Genomic DNA, 20,942 nt, shown 5'->3' on the forward strand with positions numbered 1-20,942 from the left:
TGGTTTCAGGATGATTCAAGGGCTTTGCATTTACATTTATTCCTATTATTATTACAGCAGCTCCACCTCGGATCATCAGGCATTAGATCCCAGAGTTTGGGGACCTCTGCTTTAAGGCTTTGCGTTGGTCACGTGTCTGTTTCCAATCTGTATTTGGTGTGAATGGGAGTGACATACATTAAATGCCTTTTTTATCAGATGCTTGTGACTTACATAAGCCAGCTCAGGTAATCTTCTCAAAAACTGTAGTGTAGGTGGCATTCTAACCATTTCACAGGTATTTATGCAGCTGTTGGTGGAGGGGTGGGGAGGCCAGTGGGGAGGGAAGACAGCATTTCTTCTAGCTTTTCCAACGTGTTAGATAATTACAGAATGCCAAAAGAGCCCCAATTATCATTAGAACAATTTCATGCACAATTATATTCAAACAAGTTCAAGCAAATTATTCTGTTTTAATTGTAACAGAGCTAAAGAGAGGTATTTTCATATTCTTTAGGACTGTTAACTTTTCCTCTGAAAAGTAATTTTTGTAAAAAAATTAAGTCATGCCAAGTCTTGTTTATTTTTGCTTTGATGCAGAGAAAGAGTATTGTAGGGGAGAGAACAGTCTCTAGTGTCACAAAGAATCATGTTGTTGTGGGACTTCCTTGGTGGTCCAGTGCTTAAGACTCGGCACTTCCAAAATTTATCTTTTGGCTTGGCCGAAAGATAGAAAAAGAATTGTTTGGAAGGTGGTTTTAGACCTGGCACAGATAGCCAATCCCTGTGCTATCATTTGGAAGGAAATTTCTAACACCTAGGATAGAGCGAAATCCCACCGTCAAGGGTAGCTGCTAGCTTACAAAAATTGGATAATCTTTGTCTTTTTTTTTTTTTTGGCTGTGCTGGGTCTTCGTTGTCACTCAGGCTTTTCTCTAGTTGCGGTGAATGGGCTTCTCACTGCAGTGGCTTCTCTTGTTGCAGAGCATGGGCTCTAGGGTGCCTGGGCTCAGTAGTGTGGCCCCTGAGTTTTGGAGCACAGACTTGGTAACTGCGGCGCACAGGCTTAGTTGCCTCACCGCATGTGGGGTCTTCCCAGATCAGGGATTGAACCCATGTCTTCTGCATTGGCAGATGGATTCTTTACCACTAAGCCACCAGGGAAGCCCCCTTGTTATGTTTTGAAATTACCTGAGTACCTGTACGAAAGGCTCCGCTGACCGGGCGTGCATCGTCACACTACTGCGCCCTGGTGAGTTAGGATCTGCTGGAATGCCCTCATTCTGTGTGTTGTGTCATTGTCATCATAGTCCATTGAAGGAAAGGACACATTCCCTTTTTGTTTCAGACATAAGCTGTGATGCGTCTGGTCCGTCTGTCTCCATGGGACCTGGGCCGTGCTGTCTCTCCCAGAGCCTCTGCGTGTGGCTGTCTGTGCTCCTGCAGCTGCTGGCCTGGATGGACACCCCAGCCCCCGTCCTTCCAGCTGCTGGGCTTCCCACACCCTGGCAGGAGGCAGCGTGAGGAGCACCTAGAGGCTTGCCTATCTGACATTGACCTCAGGATGATTAATAGATTTTCCTTATAAGGAGCCCTGAGAGTGTGACTCACATGTGCCTTCCTGGGATGCCCCACAGTTACCTGGAACCCACTGTCTTCCCAAGCTGAACATATTATTTTTTAAAATAATTTACTTATTTATTTGGCTGTACCAGGTCTTAATTGAAGCATGCAGGATCTTTTAGTTGCAGGGATCTAGTTCCCCAACCAGGGATCAAACTTGGTCCCCTGCGTTGGGAGTCTTGGCCACGGGCCTACCAGGGAAGTCCTCAACGTATTTTCTAAAAACCGAAATTCCAACCACCCATGATCTCCTTCTCAACATCTCTGTGTGTGCTCATTTTCTGTCCCTTAACTACAGAATTATCTTCCTGTCTGTCCCTTCCCCACCACTGCTTGCTGCACAGACACGTGATGTGAGCCACTCAAAACATGTCTCGCCCAGCCATTCTTTTCCTTCCGGTGGTACAGCCTGTCACGTCTCCATCCTCTGGGGACTGTGTGCACATTCCCCAGATGCTTTCAGAGTGGGTGACACCTCCTTTGGATGGCCCTGTGCTTTCTGAAGTGAAACGCTCAACCCCACCAGGACAGGCTGCCCTCCGTGTTCTTAGGATGCTCATCTTCCCCTCCAGCTCTTGCCTTTCTTTCCTTGTGTTTTCAGATTTCCCCTCCTGAGTGACTGGCTTCAAGCTTTCGCTTCTGTGCTTTCTGATTTCCTGGCCCCAACTGAACCATTCCACTCACTGTGTTCTGGTGAACTTACTGACTGTGATAGTCATGTTGCCTAAACTTAGCTTGGTTTTAGTGTTATTTCTTGGTTTGAACCTCATTTCCTTCTTCAGTTCCCCAGAGACTAATAACCCAGGAGCTCATATTTATCCTCATCACCTTCACTGATGCTTCCAGTGAAGGAGGCTAGTTTAAATGTTGCATTTTGGCTCATTTTATTTTGTAACCATTGTTGAGAAGGATACCATGAGCACTGGCTCAGAGTTTTGAAACTTTCACAGTTATCATCATCTTGCTTTTCAATGTCCCTTTTAGCCAGATTTCCTTGGTCAGAAAAAAGGAAACAATACACTGACATCGCTTACCATTAAAATTTTTAATTGTCTCAAACAGCACCCATGCAGCAGGTACTTGCTTTAAACTGTGTTTCCTTTGCGTTCGCCACTGGAGTTAAACAACCAGTGGAAAGCTGTTTGTGAAGCATCAGTATAACATTTAGAAAGCCTAAACCTACAAAGGTGCATTTTAAAAAAGGAAAAATAAGCATGTGTCAGGGGATGAATGCTTTTTTGTCTCCCTCATAATTAAAGTATAAATCACACATTTGTGGTTTATTTTTTTAACTTTTTAGTTTGTATTGGAGTGTATAGCTGATTAACAGTGTTGTGATAGTTTCAGGTGAACAGCAAAGGGACTCAGCCGTACACATACATGTATCCACTCTTCCCCCCAGGCTGCCCTCCCATCCAGGCTGGCACATAACACTGAGCAGAGTTCCCTGTGCTGTACAGTAGGTCCTTGTTGGTTATCAATTTAAAATATAGCAGAAGTCACACATTCGTTAAGCTCTGGCTACAGAAAGTAGAAGATGGATTTCCCATTTCTGTGACTGAAGGTGAATGTTCCCAGATCATCTATATTTTCTCCAGGGCTGTGTTTACCCACCTACTTCCCTCCCAGCCAGACCTTTTATTCCGAGGCTTTGCTCTGAAGTGTATTAGGGCTTTTCAGTATCCTCAGACCTCATCCTTCAATTAACTTTCACATTACCTTTTGTATTTATCTTTGTCTGATGTCTAAGGGTATTTCTGCTAGGAGTCCTAGCTCTGAAATAGTTGACATGTTGACTTCAAAGTTGGTGGAACTGTGCCAAGCATGCTTCATCTGAAGATAAATGGAAATGCTCTTCACGCAGGGCAGAAGCAAGGCCCGTTAACTTAAACAGGATGCAGTGTGTCTTAGGGAGGCTCAGCTTGGCCATGTTTGTAGACAGAAAGCAAGCTTTATGTTAAAACGAAAACATTTTCCTTTATCAGGGAAGGGAACATCCCCACTGGACACGGTCCCGCTGGTACTCTCAGCCTCTTCCATGAGCACATCCTGCCTCAACTCCTGCTCCTGCTGCCATGCCCTCAGGTATGGGGGTCAGGGCAGAGGTGGAGGGGAGGTGTGCTCCTGGGAACATGTCCTGTATGCTGAGTGGGAACCAGAACTTAACATTTGTGTTGTTGATCTGAGCTCAGCATAGCTGGTCACTGCAAGAAGATGCTAGATGTTTGAAAGAAGCAGAGAGCGAAATTTGTAGGTTTCCAAGGGGTTACCATACACGTGGCATTCCCTGCTGTGGAAAGTAATCATTCAGGGTCATGACTTTCCCCTAGCAAACATTGGGAGACTTTATTCCTTGGGTTGTATTTCAAGTAAATCTTAATTCCCTGACCAGGGATCGAACCTGTGGCTTCTGCATTGTTAAGCACAGAGTCTTCATCGCTGTATCTCCAGGGAATTCCCTGCACTGCATTTTGAGCTTTCTAGTATGTTTTCTCAGAATCCATCCTGACTTTGGCCCCGTTCACTGTGTCATGCAAGTATTTCTACGAATTCACAGGCAAGTGGCTACTGGAGTTCGTCTCTAACTCAAGTGTTTCCCTCTGTGGTCAGTTTCTTCCTCCTTTTTAAACTCAGTGCTCTGTGGTGACCTAAATGAGAGGGAAATCCAAGGACATATGTGTATGAGTAGCTGACTCACTTTGCTGTACAGCAGAAACTAACACAGCATAGTAAAGCAGCTATATTCCAGTAAGAATTAATTTTTTTTAAAAAGCAGGATGGTCAGGATGTCTAGGATTCTGGGGGTTATAACACTGGGGATTGAAGATCTCATGTACTGTGCTTGAGCATGGGACTTAATGGGATCAGAATTTTGGCCTGGGTGAAATTTGAGGGATCCAGTCAAAGAAGGTTTAAGGGGCAGTGGAGACTGTAACCAAGAGGAGACTCAGATGCAGAGGCTGGTGTTTATGTGATGCTCATGCTGAGGATGCTATGAAACTAGGGCCTCCGAATGGTCCTCTGGCAGGCCTGGGGCTCTGACCATCAGCATCAGGACTTCCAGGCTCAGTTATAGCTACAGTGTAAATACAGGTCTTGGCTGTTCTGTCTCTCCACGTGCCAGGGGTCAGATCTGAGTGTCAGAACCAGCTGTGGCAGGCCTGGATGCACCCTTGCAGGAGATGATGATATTCTGACTGGAGACTCTGCTGTAAAATTAATGCATGGACTCTCACCGGCTAAGAGTGGCTTTTCCCTAGAGATCCATGTGCAGACAGTACCTGCTTGCATATTTAAGTCAGGACTGAGGATTTCGTGGGGAGGTCCAGGGAGAGTCTGATAAGAACGTGTGTCTGTCTGACATGCAAATGGAGCTGTAGTTGGCTACAAGCAAATGAAGTGCTTTGTTCACGTGGCTTTGACCCTGCCTGACCTTGAATTTCTTGCCTCATCTGCTGTGACATCCTGTGTCCTAATCACTCATCCTAGATTTAGATCTGGCTTTCTTGTCCCCCACCCCAAGCTTTCATATACATTCCTTGCTTCCCCAGCTAGACCGTAAGTTGCTTGCACCCACCCAGTGTTTTATGTTCATCTTTCTGTACCCCCAGAGGTTCTGTGCTTAGTCCTTAAAGAGGCATTCAGCAACTATTATTTTTAATGTGTTATTTTTAAAACAATAAGCGACATCTTCCAGGTGTAGAAACTAGTCCTCTGCATAATCACCAGGCTAATCGGTCACTGCCAGAATAAGTTGAGCTCTCCTTCTATAATTTATCTTTGTCTTCATCCTGATTTTGACTGCTGTGTTGGAAGCATTGCCAGCAGAGAGTTAACAGTTGAGGCATGGATTCAGTAAAATCAAGATAAGAGTAGTAGGAAGGCTTACAGCAGGAGAGGGGAGCCAGGAAGGGGCCAAGCCTGTGGGTGGTGGGGCTGGGGGAGGAGCCAAGAGTGAGTGCAGAAGAAAGGCATCATGGGCTCCCATGGTGGAGCCAAGAGTGAGTGCAGAAGAAAGGCATCATGGGCTCCCATGGTGGAGCCAAGAGTGAGTGCAGAAGAAAGGCATCATGGGCTCCCATGGTGGTCCAGCAGTTAAGATGCTGTGCTTCGGCTGCAGAGGGCACAGGTTCAATCCCTGGTCAGGAAGGATCCTGCATGCTGCAGGTTGTGGCAAAAAGGAAAAAGGAGGGAGGAAGAGAGGGAAAAGAAGGAGAAACTGGATGAGGAGTTAGGAAGAAGGAGTTGCATCAGGAACTTCTGAGAGCAGACCGCTGGGCGTTGTGGTGGCAGGGGCTGGATTTCAGGGGCTTCGTTGGGGATGAGGATGTGGTGGATGGTGGAGAAGGAGAGATGAGAGATGGGGCTGTCACTTGGAGAAGCTCCTGTGAAGATGGGCCCTTTCTTGGATCCAGAGACTTGGAGATGTGTGTGGTGCTGGGATTAAGATTCTGCATGGGTGGGGATGAAATTTTCAAATTTAGGGGAGGGTGAGGATCCAGCGCTGGGGTGGAAGGTTAGCTCTGGGATGGAAAAGCAGCACCTCTCCCAGACACACGAGGGGGCAAGGGGGGAAGAGCAGACGAAGAGAGCTATTGGGCATAGGAAGGAGGAACGGCCTCCGTGTCTCCGGGTCTGGTGTGTTTATAGCTGAGAAACGCGGAAGTTTACTTGTAAAAGCCTGCCTTTGGGGGTTGAACACATGGAAGAAAAAAACATTGTTTGTGGACTGTTGTAAGAAATCACTTTTGATGTTTTGCTGTCATAATACTCCAAAATAGCAAATTCTAAGTAAAAAAGCAAAAAATCCTGCCTGCCTGTGTCGTGCCACAAAACTGTCCTGTCCAGGCTGGAAGAGCTTAACATCTGTTTTACTTTAGGATAAAAGTTTTAGACTTGGGGATTGCTGATGTTTTTGAGGGGGAAAAAAACTATATATATATATACACACATATACACACACACGTGTTTTTTTAAACTTAATCCTAAGAGCTATGGTCTTCAAATGCCCTGAATTGCATCCAGACTTAGTAACAGATTCGATTTACCATCTCTCTTTTTATCCTTCATCTTTTAATTGAATTTGAGAGCTAAAAGCACTTTAGCATCTGGTTTGACACTTTTTACTCAGTACCAAACAATGGTTAATTTGAGGAATCAGCAAACCCACTGGAGTTTTTAAGTATGGAAAATTTCTAAAGAAGTTTACATACTTTAAGATTCTCAAGGTATTCAGATACTTCTTATTTTGGAACCATTGGTATAGAGGTCATCAATCGTCTACCTTTTTTTTTTTTTTTCATCAAAAACAACATCTTAGTGGTACCATGAAAAGGACCCACTTCAGCCTCCTTATCTGTAAGAGGCAGATGTTTGACCAGAAGCCTCTTAGAGTTTTCCTGAAAACCTTCCATACCTTCAAAGAATTAGCTGCCTCCGAACCCCATCCTTACCTCCCAGGCTTCTCATGTGTTGTCAGACAGTATAATAAACAGGGGAGAGTCCGTAATGTAAGACTAACAGATCTGAACACTTCACTAGCACTTTAGTTTTCAAAGCCTTTTCAAATACAGACTGTAAAGAATGCTTGCTGACTCCATGCAAAACCTTCCAGCAACTGTGCTTCCTAATTTATTCATTTTAACAAACCACTGCCTAATAATTCTAGGAAATTAGAAATGAATATTTGAAAGAAGAAACATTACCTGGTTCTCACTACCTGAAAATAACCATTATTATCCTTTTAATAGATTACTTTCAAGTCCCTTTTCCATATAAATTTTATGCGAAGGAATGTAACTGTGACCCTGTTTTTTGTTGGCTGCTTTTTATGGAACATTTGAACATGAGTTTTCCCCACATTAGCTCTTGATGAGATGCAACTTCTAATGGCCTCATGTTTCCTTAGAAGGTTTGTGTTTAGCACAAAATCTATCATGATTCATAACAGTTTCCAGGAGGGCTGTCTCCATAACTGAAATATCTGGTGAGCTTTTAGAAAATATTTACTGTTGTGAAATATAATAGATAGAATGGTAGCCAGTAATGTTCATAAGATGGTAAATGTTCCGCTTAATGAACTGTAAAAGGAACAGTTGTGACAAGACATAGCCTGTTAGGCAGTCTCTGACTGCTATTAGACATAGACTGTTCTTTGGCAGTCCAGTGGTTAAGACTTCATGCTCCCAAGGCAGGGGCCCCAGTTAGATCCTTGGTTGAGAAACTAGGATCCCACATGATGTGCAGGTCAGCCAAAAAAAAAGATACAGACCATATCCAGTGATCCATAAGCCTCCCCAAAACAACATGCTTCTTCCCAGCCATAACCTATTTCCCCCTCCTCCTGTCCTTAACCACTACCCTGGTTTTTTAAGGCTTCACTTCTTTGCCTTTCTTTCAATTAAGTATCCCTAAGAACCCCTTTGGGGCTTCCCTGATGGCTCAGATGGTCAAGAATCTGCCAGCAGTGCAGGTCAGGAAGATGCCCTGGAGGAGGAAATGGCAGCCCACTCCAGTATTCTTGCCTGGAGAATCCCATGGACAGAGGAACCTGGTGGGCTACAGTCCGTGGGGCAGCAAAGAGTCGGACATGACCGAGCAACTTTCACTCAAGCACCCCTTCGTGGATCACAGCCTTGCTGTGGCGAAGGGGCTTTTGTAACTCTATGAAGCTGTGAGCCAGGCCACGCAGGGCCACCCAGGATGGACTAGTCATAGTGGAGGGTTCTGACAAAATGTGGTCCACTCGAGGAGGGAATGGCAGTCCACTCCAGTATTCTTGCCACGAGAACACCGTGACAGTATGAAAAGGCAAAAAGATATGACACTGAACATGAGCCCCTCAGGTCCAAAGGTGTCCAACATGCTACTGGGGAAAAACGGAGGGCAACTACTAATAGCTCCAGAAAGAATGAAGCAGCTGGACCAAAGTGGAACCGATGCTCAGTTGCGGATGTGTCTGGTGGTAAAAGTAAATAAAACCCAATGCTGTCAAGAACAGTATTGCATAGGAACCACGAATCAAGGAAATTGGACATCGTCAAACAGGAAATGGCAAGAGTGAATATCGACAGTTTAGGAATCAGTGAACTAAAATGGACAGGGATGGGAGAATTTAATTCAGATGACCATTATATCTACTGCTGTGTGCAAGAATCCCTTAGAAGAATTGGAGTATCCCTCATAGTCAACAAAAGTCCAAGCAGTGAAGTTTAATTTGGGCTTCCCTGGTGGCTCAGACGGTAAAGTGCATGCCTGCACTGTGGGAGACCCAGGTTTGATCCCTGGGTCGGGAAGATCCTCGGGAGAAGGAAATGGCAACCCCCTCCAGTATTCTTGCCTGGAAAATCTCATGGATGGAGCCTGGTAGGTTACAGTCCATGAGGTCGCAAAGAGTCGGACATGACTGAGCCACTTCACTTCAAGTTTTTTACACGTGGTATGTTCTGTGTATCTGCTCATTCTGATTGTATCTCATCCATTCTGAACAGGATATCTTTACCATTCATCACCATTCATTGTCCTGTGATGCTCTGTGACACCCCTTGGGGCTGTCTCCAGTCACCCACGAATAGTCCAGAAGATATCTCTAATCCATGGTGAATATATCTGGGGGAGGAATTGCTAGGTCCATGGGAATGTGTCATTATTATATCTTCACTTTTACTTTTTTGCAAAGTGCTTCTGTCTGTCCTCATATCCCCGTCAGGAAAGAATGAAAGTTCCTGTGGTCACATTTTTGTCAACTCTTGGTATTGTCAGCGTTTAAGTTTTTGTTAGTATCACGCTGTGGTTTTCGTTTGTGAAATCTCATTTCATTTTTACTAATGAAATTGAGTTACACTCCCTGCCTTCCTTCCTCCCCTCTCTGCCATTTAGATGTCTTCTGTTATGAAAAAATAATTTTGCAGAGTGCCATTTTTCTGTACTTGATCATTTTTTTCCCCCACTGATGTGTTCTTCGTTTCAGTTGTGAGCCCTTTGCTGGTTCTATGTGTGCAAACAATTTTTACCACTTGCCTTTTTTACTTTCTTAATGATGCCTTCTGAGGACCAGAAGTTGTCTCTCTTTCTTTGGCTGCACAGGGTCTTAGTTGCGGCACAGGGAATCTTAAGTTGTGGCATATGAACTCTTAGTTTCAGCATGTGAGATCTAGTTCCCTGACCAGGGATCAAACCCGGGCCCCCTGCATAGAGGGCACGGAGTCTTAGCCACTGGAGCACCAAGGAAATCCCAAAGTTCTTTATTTAATCTAATACCAGTTGTCATATTTTCCACTGTTAATAGCTTGTGTTTCGCATAGTGAAGTTTTCCAATGAAAATGCTGAGTTGTAAAGTGTTTGTTGTTAAGGCTATGGGTGTCTGTGTGTCAGAAGTAGGATTTGTTGAGATTGGCGCCAGGTGTGTCCTGATGCCCCTGAGTAGAAATTCTGAAAGCTGAGCATCCTTCAGTGAAAAGTTCAGGCTGCTCTATAAAGACATTTCAAGGAGGTCATGATCTTGGAGATTGGACAGAGTCAGGGCACTCAAGAAAAGGCTGTCCGAGTAACTACACACCCATCTCTGTCCTTTGCGCCTGTGCCCAGCGCTCCTTTCCTCATTGAGTGCAGCCCCCGAGGCCCATGAAACAGGATGTAAAACAGTGTCAGGTTACTGAGAAAATAAGTTTGACTCTAATAGTTAGCTCCCTACTATTGATAGGTTATCCTGTATGGTTCTCATCATTCTGCAGATCTGATCAAAGAAGGTAAGAGTTAGTCTGATGCCATTTTAATCTGGAAGTCCTTTACTTTATTTTTTTACTTCTGGCCACACCCTGTGGCATATGGGATCTAGTTCCCTGACCAGGGATCAAACCCATGCCCTCTACAGTGAAAGCTCAGAATCTGGACTGCCAGGGAATTCCTCTTTTACTTTTAACTTTTAATATTAACCATCTCTTACTCCTCTCCCCTTCAATAACTACCTTCAGTTTTTATTTTTTTCTTCCTCTTATTGTTTATTATTTAGTTGTTTATAATCGATAGCAAAATACCCTGCCACAGAGCTGGCCAGTGTGGAAAGAGGCTACACTTCAAATGTGGGGGTTGCAGGTAGTCTTATCTCCAGGTGCCTTGTGATGCCCTGCAATCCACCCCATGCAGCATCCAATGGCCCTCATGCTTTGGGGTGTCAGAGCCTACTTTAATGAAAATTGTGGAGGGAGAAGAAGACCCCTAATCTTAAGTATACTTCCCCCTCCAAGGGACTTTGAACTCTCAGTTAAATCCTACTGAAATGGACCTCCCTGTCCATCAGAGAAGGAACTCAGTTGTGGTTCCTGTGGAGGGAGGTCCTCCCCAGGATAACTTCCCTTCAGTCCATAGCATCTCTCTAGGGGATGGTCTGTTGATGAATGATAACAGAGTCCCTTCCTGACACCTCCCAAGATTTCATCCTCGTTGAAGGGATTCGTGTTTTAAATTTGTGGATTTAAGGCAAGAAATACTGGAGCCATGAGTTCCTTCCTCAAAACCATTCATCAAAACTCTTTTTGCTGACCTGTCTTATAAAAAGACATATTTATTTGGCTGCATCAGTCTTGGGTGTGGCATGTGGGTTCTTCCTTGCAGCACCCAGGCTTAGTCTTTGCAGTATGGCACTTAGTTGCTCCTTGGCATGTGGGGTCTTAGCTCCCCAGCTAGGAATCAAACCTGCATCGCCTGCATTAGAGGGCAGGTTCTTAACCACTGGACAACTAAGGAAGTCCCGCTGATCCTTTTTTTAATCACTCATTCTTCCAACTGAAATGAATCCCAGGCAGGAACGCCAGACAAGACTTGCATCTTGGGACCCTCTTCTTCTACAAGCACAGTTGTGTTAGGTGGTGTCAAGTTCAAAGGCCTGGGGCCACACAGAAACTGGTTTTTTTGGGGTTTTTTTTGCTGCACCAGGTCTTAGTTGCAGCCTGTGGGATCTAGTTTGAACCCGGACCCCCTGCAGTGGGAATGTGAAGTCTTAGCCACTGGACCACCAGGAAAGTCCTAGTTGTAGGAGTTTTGTGAGTTTATGACACTGTGGTATTTGGCTCCCTTGGTCTCGCTGCCACATGTCAGCTAATGGCCCATGCCCTCTGACTTCTCCAGGTATGGCGTAAGTCCCGAGAATATCATCCTGTACGGTCAGAGCATTGGGACGGTCCCCACGGTAGACCTGGCCTCCAGGTATGAGTGTGCTGCGGTGATTCTCCATTCGCCTCTGATGTCTGGATTGCGTGTGGCTTTTCCCGACACCAGGAAAACGTACTGCTTTGACGCCTTCCCCAGGTAAGCTCACTGCTGTACAGTAAGTAGGTACTAAGACATCCAGTGACCCAACTTCAAATCAGAAGCCGCGGTTCATTGTGGGTAAACCTCTCCTGAATGCACCGGCCATCAGCCCCTGTGCTGGGCTCCTCCGGGGACGGGAGGCAGATGTGGCACCTGCACCGACCAGGGACTTAGTCCTCTGGGCCAGACTCATTTGTAAAAAAAAAAAAAACAACCTGCCAGATGACATCCAAGGACCTTGCTTGTCCCGACATCCAGGATTAATTGATTCAGCTGGATGTACAGGATAAAAAAAAAAAACAACAAGTGCACACAGGTCTTAAAGGAACTTCTAGTACAGTATTCATTTGTTCACTCAGATGGACGTGTATTGTTGAGTCACAAGAACTAAATCAGAGGTCTAGATACTCAAATAGGTCTTCCCTGATAGCTCAGGCTTCCATCCCTGTGTTGAGAAGATCCCTTGGAGAAGGAAATAGCAATCCTTTCCAGTATCCTTGCCTGGGAAGTTCCATGGACAGAGGAGCCTGGTGGGGCTACAGTCCATGGGGTCGCAGAAGAGTCAGACCCAACTTAGTGACCAAATAACAACAGACACTCATATAAAAACTGTAAGCATCCCCACGTTTGAAGTTTCTCTTATGTTTTTGGTCAGACCCCTAGGTAAGATGTAAGCTATGCCAATGATGGGCGTCAGGGACAGTGTTAAGTCCTCCATACAGCCCTAGACACCTCCTGCTGCCCACCTGTGCCTGAAGCCCCGCTTCCCTGCACAAGAGCCCATGGCCAGGCCCCCTCCTGCCAGCACCCCAGGGGCAGCAGAGCTCCTGCCAACCTAGCCTCTGCTGTTTTCCAGTCCCTGAACAGAAGGAGGAAAACAGGCAGCTGTATTATACAAGCAAAAGCAGTGGGCACATTGCCTTCTTGAACACCTCTATTTGAAAACCTCTGCTTAAAAAAAAAAAAAATCTAAGCTGAGGACGGGCTTCACTGGTGACTTAGATGGTAAAGAATCCACCTGCAATGCAGGAGACCTGGGTTCGATCCCTGGGTTGGGAAGATTCCCTGGAGGAGGGCATGGCAACCCACTCCAATATAATTGCCTGGAGAATCCCCGACAGAGGAGCCTGGCAGGCTACAGTTCATGAGGTCGCAAAGAGTCAGACACGACTGAGCGACTAAGCACAAGCTAAGGAAAGTATTTAATAAAGATTATTTGCCCAGGGTACATCCAAAATTCTGACAGCAGGACACCCATGGCCATGTTATAGAAAACCTCAACAGAAGTATGTACAGTTTTTGGATTTTGATCAACACCTTCATTGCTGTCATTCTGTTATTATTGGGAATGAGAGTAGGGGGAGCATCATTTGGTTGCATCTGTTCCACAGATGGGCTTAGTTTCCTAAGAAGAAACTTTCTCGTAACACCTTGGGTGAACTCTGTTGTGCAGCCTGTATGAGGTTCAGCTTCATGGGAAAGTTAAGCAAGCTGCAGATTTCTAGTGGCATGGCTGAGAATGCTAAGCAGGGACCCTGTGCATCTCAAATGTGGCCTTATTTGTGCTGAATGGGTAATGAGAGGTCCATTTGTTGAAAGGGAGATATTTAGCGTGTTTGTGGAAAGCCACACAAGGGGTTACCCTGGCAACAAAACAAATAGGTTTTCCCCTGACTCTTAAATTAGCAGATACCTTAAAATACAGCCACAGCAACTAATTGCAGCTTATTAATTAACAGGAAACCCGCATACTACTCTTACTCGGTTTGAGTGATCTGCCAGGCATGGGCTAATCATTTCATGCTCCTTATCTTGAAAGACTCATTTTACAGTGAGGAAACTGAGGCTGAGAAAGTTAAGTGGTTTAAGCAGCTTCATTAAAGTAGGTGAGTTGGAATAGGCAGAAAAGGCCATTCTTCCTGTTCAGTACCATGAAGTATCAAAATGAGAGACTTCAAACCATCAATAGTCACATGAACTGTCATCACTAATTGAACTTGAGGAATGTTTTCTTAGGGTGTCTGTTGCTACCAAATGCACACTTGTTTCTGTGTCCCTCTCTTTAAGGAAGGCACTTTCCCATTTCTTTTTTAATACTGAAGAATAGAGGTAAGGAACTTTGCTGGTGGTCCAGTGGTTAGAGACTCCAAGCTTCAATCCCTGGTTGGGGAACTATTACGGGATCACACATGCCATACAGCGTGGCCAAATCATATATTATGTATATATAGAGAGATAAGTAATCCTAATCATTACTTGGTTGGTGGTTTATTCTCTCTTGCCAAAAAGTGAAAGTGTTAGTCACTCAGTTGTGTCTGACTCTTTGCAACCCCATAGACTGTTTGTAGCCCGCCAGGCTCCTCTGTCCATGGGATTTTCTAGACAAGAATACTAGAGCGGGTTGCCAGTCCCTTCTCCAGGGGATCTTCCCGATTCATGGATCAAACCTGAGTCTCCTGCATTGTAGGCAGATTCTTTACTGTCTGAGCCACCAGGGAAGCCCTTATTCTCTCTTGCCTCCTTTATATTTAGAATCAAGATGGTGGCATTTAACTTAAATACACCTTCCAGGCTATAGAGAGTCCCCTAAACCATGCAGCATGGAACTGTCAGCAAATAGATTTTTAATGGAATATAATTGGACTTTTGCATACTGAGAAGAAGTCACTTTAAAAATTAAATATTAGAGGATAATAGATTTCTAAATAAGATTCCTAATCTGCCAAATTGACTCCTGCCACAGTAGCCCTGATCTTGGCAAATGACACGGCCAATGAGGTCTTGCATTCTTCCTGGACATTGTGAGGTGGTTGGCAACTTCATGAGCTGTTAACGAGGCTCCGTGACAGCTGTTTGTAGATCTTTGGAATGTGTGATGGATGTTAGGGTCTGTATAGCTCCACAGCCTCATGCCTGTTCTTTAATAATCTTCTTCAGGCTTCAGTTCCCTCCGTGGTTTAACAGAGACAGTCTCTCTTTAACTGTGTCTCACTGAAGATGAACAGCATTTCATATATCAAGTGCAAAGCACCTGGTTGTGGTCCATGTTGAATGAATGTTTGTTGATGTTTCATTGCTCAGGCATATCTGACTCTCTGTGACCCCAAGGGCTGTAGCCCACCAGCCTCCTCTGTCCATGGGATTTCCCAGGTAAGAATACTGGAGTGGGTTACCATGCCCTTCTCCAGGGGATCTTCCCAACCCAGGGGTCAAACCCGAGTCTCCTGCATTGGCAGGTGGATTCTTTACCACTGAGCCACCAGGTAAGCCGTCAATAAATGCTAGCCATGACATAACAAAGTGACCCCTGTGGGTAGGACCAGCTGATCCCTCTGTAACTTTGACTAGGATCAGATACAGAAAGTCAGCAGTAAGGGGGTCTCTGGCAGGAGGCCAAACTGGACAGGGGGTCACCTCTATGTGTTTGTAGGGGAAATGACAGTGACCTCCAGCAGAGAAGTCACCCACGCACCCAGCCTAACAAGCCTTACTAACTTCTCAGTTCCTCTTTGGGAAATGCTTTCAGAGCCTGTAGTATATTCTTTTGGAGATCCTCAAATATTCATCCTCTGTGGGTAGATTGGGCTTCCCAGGTGGTGCAGTGGTAAAGAATCTCCCTGCCAAATTCAGGAGATGCAAGAGGTGCGGGTTCAATACCTGGGTCAGGAAGATCCCCTGGAATAGGAAATGGCAACCCACTCCAATATTCTTGCCTGGAAGATTCTATGGACAAAAGGACCCTGGCGGGCTACAGTTCATGGGCTCACAAGCTGAATTTTGGGACTTCCCTGGTGGGTAGATTTGATTTTTGTAAACAGAATTCATTCAAGATCCAATCTAGGCATACATTAAATTTCCAAGCTAAATAGTACAGTTTTTATTTAAGGATGAGGTTTTCGTTTTTATGAAATGAGGCTTCTGACAACCTTGTTAATCAGTGCTGAAGATGGCTTACACACAGAGAAAGTCCTGAAAACTTGAGTGGCTGTGTGTTCAGTGCTCAGCTTTCAGGAGACATTCATTCCAGTATGTTAAGTTCTAGCTTGTTTATTTTTTTAAAAAAATCCTCTCTCCAAAATATGAACGTATCAGAAATATTATTTACCAGATGGGTAGTCAGATGACATTTAGAAGTTCTGTTTTTAATAAAAATGCTTTTACAAAAACACAATGGCTAACGGCATTGTAGTATTCTCAGTTGAATCCTGGAACAGAAATAGGACTTCAGTGGAAAAGTTCATAAAATTCAAATAAAGTCTGGAGTTTAGTAACATACCAATGCTGGTTTTTTGGTTTGGACAAATGGACTACGATCATGTGCGTTGCTGGCCTTTTGGAGAGGGGGTTAGGAGTAGATAGGAGCACTGTGTTATCTTTGTACCTTTCCTGTAAATCAAGAGTAATTGTGAAATGCAAAGTTAATTTTAAAAAAAATGAACTACTAGAAAAGTGAGGGGAAATTCCTCCAGGGCACATGACTTGTTTGCCTAGGGTGCTGACTGGGTTACATTGAGTGTGAAGTCTGTGATCCTTCTTTTTTTTCCCCCTTTCCTGTCTTGAAGTATTGACAAGATCTCCAAAGTCACCTCTCCCGTGTTGGTCATTCACGGCACAGAGGACGAGGTCATCGACTTCTCCCACGGCCTGGCCATGTACGAGCGCTGTCCCCGGGCTGTGGAGCCGCTCTGGGTCGAAGGGGCCGGGCATAATGACATAGAGCTTTATGCACAATACCTAGAGAGACTAAAACAGTTCATTTCTCACGAACTTCCCAATTCCTGAAGACGACAACTTGATCTTACCTCATTGACTGTGAACGCGAGTCCTCCGTTTTACACATGCTTTCACTGGACAGCGGTCATGGCGTGATCACCACAAGGAAGCACGCAGCTTTTCGGGCATCCTCATCAGAGAGCGGAGGACTTCTCAGTCTTTCGTATCCACAGGTTCTACTGACTCACACATCATGTTAAACCGAACAGTTGTGACTTCCAGCTTCATTGCCTTGCAGGGCGGGAATGAGAGCTGAGTGGGGGAACCACTTTCTTGTGCTGTAAAAAAGGATGCTCACACCCCTTTCTCCACCTTACCCGTGTAGGATGCATTAATGCAGGACTCAGCCTCTCTACCCGTGTTCTCAGTATTTGACCTGCAGCTCTCTTTCAGCCACTGGATTCATGGGTGCAGTCCATTTGTGAAGCTGTGATAGTTTAACTGGAAACCATTGTGATGAAAATTCTTTTGTTCATTTTTATTAACATGCTGATCTTTTCCCTCAGACAAATCAATTAAAGGGTAATTTACTGGAACTATGGTGAATGGCTTCATCAACTGGAATCATATAAATATAACTGGAATATTCTTAAACAAAATGAAACTTTTTTTTTAAGTGTAAAGTTATTACTACTAGTCCACAGAGTTTTAATATTTTGATCGTCTGGTTGGTCTAACAAAGAACCTAGCCAACTTTCCTCCTTGTAGGCTTTTTTAAAGTAATGTACATATTTGCAATCACATTGTGCATAGATTCCTATTGAGTAATTTTCTTCCTTCAGGCCACAACAATGAACTGCAGATTCCTTGTTTGTAATGTAAATGATTGAATACATTTTGTTAATATGTTTTTATTCCTATGTTTTGCTATTAAAAAAATTTTATAACATTTCCAAGACAAAAAAAAAGACAAGTTTATGCTTTGAAAAATTTATGTAATTAAAATTTCATGAAACTAATCTTTTTAGTTTAGGAGTTATTTGGATTTTGACACTGGGGTTGCACCAACAGCATCAGAAATGTAAGATGCTTAAAATTGTTACACTACTTCTGTTGATTGGGGGTTTGGGTTTGAGAGTTCTTTGGTTTTATGAAAAAAGCTTTTTTTTTTTTTTTTCCAAATTTAAAAGCCTTAAATGTACTGTAAGCCTCCGATTGTTGTACAGCTGGGTTGCGGGTGACTGCCAGTTTGTGTAGTGTTGCCTGGTTGCAACACAGTGGTTGGTCATGGAATAAAGGATGCATGGATCTGAAAATGTGGGCTCGTGCCATTTATTCCTTCCTCTCTCCATCAAAGGAAGCATTTCGTCTGGATTTAAGAAGAAACCCTTGCAACTTACACACATCTCTACCTTTCTCAAGGTGTATGCTTTTGTTCTGTGAAAGACCGTAGATTAATTTCAGAGAAACCAAGATGAGAAGCACATAGTGGTAACATGCAGACTGAGTCCAAATAGAGAATGCAGTGGGTTCTGGCTGTGAAACAAGGGGGATGAGGGCAATCTCACTGGGACCTGGCTTGGGCTGAGAACAGGCCTGTTTCTTGGGAACACCTGAGCTGAGTCTTTTCTGTCCTTTGATCACTGACCAGAAAAAAAAACAACTGAGGGGTGTTTGTTTGCCAGTGTCAAGAGGATTACACTTCCTGGGGAGAGAAATGATGGAGGAGGGCACAGGGCCGTGCTCCCGGGCTTATGTGTCCCAGCACCTTGCAAGCTACTCCTTGGCCTTAGATCAGTACCTAAAAAGCGAGGCCTTGGAAGGGAGGCGTCCCCACTCACCTTAGGATGCATCAGCAAAGTTCCAGACGTGGTATTGTCCCAGAGGTCTAGGTGACCTTGAATGGAAACACATCCCACAGCGTGCCTGTGGGGTGTGGCAGCACGTAAGCTCGGTTTGTGTGCTGTGTGTGTGTGTGCTTAGTCGCTCAGTTGTGTCTGACTTTGCAATTCCCTGGACCGTAGCCCACTGGGCTACTCTGTCCATGGGATTCTCCAGGCAAGAAGACTGGAGTGGGTTTGCAGAGACCAGATTTCTGTTGCTTGCATCTTCTGTAACCGCCCCCCCACCCTTCCCCTCCTGAACTATTTATTTAGTAAACTTTTTTTTTTTAAGAAAAAAAATGTAAAATCAGCTTTTATCTAGTATATTCTTACATTAAAGAAGCAGTTCCAGTAATTAAAATAAAAGCTCAAATAGCTCTAAGGAGATAAATCCTTCTTTTATGAGGAAGACATTTTTATAATGTGCACAATAGAGTATTGTTACCTTTAGGCAGAATGTTGTGTGGTAGAGCTCTAGAACTTACTTGTCTTGCATAACTGACACTAGTAAACTTACTTTTGTCTGTCAGCTTTCAGCAGTGTTAATGGGAAACTGTCATAAGATACATCTGGTGGCTCAGATGGTAAAGAACCTGCCTGCAATGTGGCAGAGCTGAGTTCGATCCCTGGGTCAGGAAGATCCCATGGAGGAGAAAATAGCAACCCACTCCAATATTTTGCCTGGAGAATTCCATGGATGGAGCAACCTGGTAGGCTACAGTTCATGGGGTTGCAAAGAGTAGGACACAAATGAGTGACTAACAGTTTCACTTTCAATGGGAAACTATAGTAAAACCCACAGTTGCAGAAGCTAAGGGGGCAAAGCCCCTGAAGTTCATTGTTTTAGTAACTTGATGTAGGTGGTTTGTGGTTTATGTCCATTTGAAGTGGCTCATGTCTTCAGACTCCTAACTTTTTCCCAAAAACCGAGGAAGAGGGTTTTGTCTGCTCTTTCCTGAAGTTTGTCATGGGGACAGCCTTTCTCTGAGGATGGCATGTGTGATGACAGTGGGAATCCCAAGAGAGACCCCATTCATGACAGTTCCAGATTCGAAACACACTTGGTGCTAAACCTAAAAGATCTGTTTTCTGCTCTGAGATGGAGTGAGGACCAACTCCATCTCAGTGGAAAAAAGCAAAAGCAATCTAGCACTACTAAATACAATGGAAAAGTCTTAGATGCAGGAACTGCTAATAAAATAAAGATTATGCAGGCCAAAGACCAAGTAAAGACGAAGCTCGTTTCGTCTTGGAAGGAATTTGCTGAACTTAGGTTAACCTGAGCATTGCTTTTCCAGTCTGGTGGAGCTCAGGGAACTGTCAACAAACCATGGAGTGCCTTCCACAGTGGGAAGACTAATTGGAAACTGCCCTTTTTAAGGGAAAATCATATGATCTTCTCCATAGACACAGACAAAACACTGGATGGAATTCAATGTCCCATTCATAATTAAAAACCAAACAAAACTTATCAAACTAGAGCTAGAAAGCAACTTTATGGATAGAGATTATCTCAAAACAAACTAAAAAGCCAAGCATTATACTGAGTGGTAAAACAATGGAAAAATTATTCCATTTTATGTATATTTAAATATTTTATTTACTTTTAAATTATTTTTTAAATTTTCTAAATTTTAAAACATTTTATGGCTCCCCTGCAGTGGAAGCATGGAGTCTTAACCACTGGACTCCAGGGAAGTTCCACATTATTCCATTTTAGATTGGGAATTAGCCATGATACTTCCCATTCTTCAGTTCAGTAGCTCAGTTGTGTCCCACTCTTTGTGACCCCATAGACTGCAGCACGCCAAGCTTCCCTGTAAGTTCCAGTAATTAAAAGCCCAAATACTCTGAAGAGATAAAGCCTTCTTTTATGAGGAAGACATTTTTATTATTTGCACAATACAATATTGCCAGGATGCCCTGTCCATCACCAACTCCCAGAGCTTGCTTAAACTCATGTCCATCGACTCAGTGATGCCATCCAAACATCTCATCCTCTGTCGTCCCCTTCTCTTCTTTCCTTCAATCTTTCCCAACATTAGGGTCTTTTCCAGTGAGTCAGTTCTTCACGTCAGGTGGCCAAAGTATTGGAGTTTCAGCTTCAGCATCAGTCCTCCAATGTATACTCAGGACTGATGTCCTTTAGGATTGACTGGTTGGATCTGCTTGCTGTCCAAGGAACTCTCAAGAGTCTTCTCCAACACCACAGTTCAGTTCTTCAGCTCTCAGCTTTCTTTATGGTACACCTGTCACATCCATACTTGACTACTGGAAAAACCATAGCTTTGACTAGATAAACCTTTGCCAACAAAGTAATGTCTCTGCTTTTTAATATGCTGTCTAGGTTGGTCATAGCTTTTCTCCCAAGGAGCAAGCGTCTTTTGATTCTATGGCTGCAGTCACCACCTGCAGTGACTTTAGAGCCCAAAATCA

The 20,942-nt window shown here is 44.2% G+C and overlaps 1 protein-coding gene across 1 annotated transcript in view; it reads left to right on the top strand.

The window, feature by feature from the left end:
* The window catches only part of ABHD17C (abhydrolase domain containing 17C, depalmitoylase), a 56,886-nt gene extending 38,986 nt beyond the window's left edge, over positions 1–17,900 (top strand). The window contains exons 2-3 of the mRNA XM_068991158.1: positions 11,728–11,907; positions 16,473–17,900. Of these exons, the coding sequence (XP_068847259.1) occupies positions 11,728–11,907; positions 16,473–16,692 (400 nt within the window). The 3' untranslated portion in view covers positions 16,693–17,900. The remainder of the gene's footprint in view (positions 1–11,727; positions 11,908–16,472) is intronic.
* Positions 17,901–20,942: the final 3,042 nt, after the last annotated feature.

The sequence above is a fragment of the Capricornis sumatraensis genome, chromosome 19, assembly GCF_032405125.1.
Source record: "Capricornis sumatraensis isolate serow.1 chromosome 19, serow.2, whole genome shotgun sequence".
NCBI classification, from domain to species: Eukaryota; Metazoa; Chordata; class Mammalia; order Artiodactyla; family Bovidae; genus Capricornis; species Capricornis sumatraensis.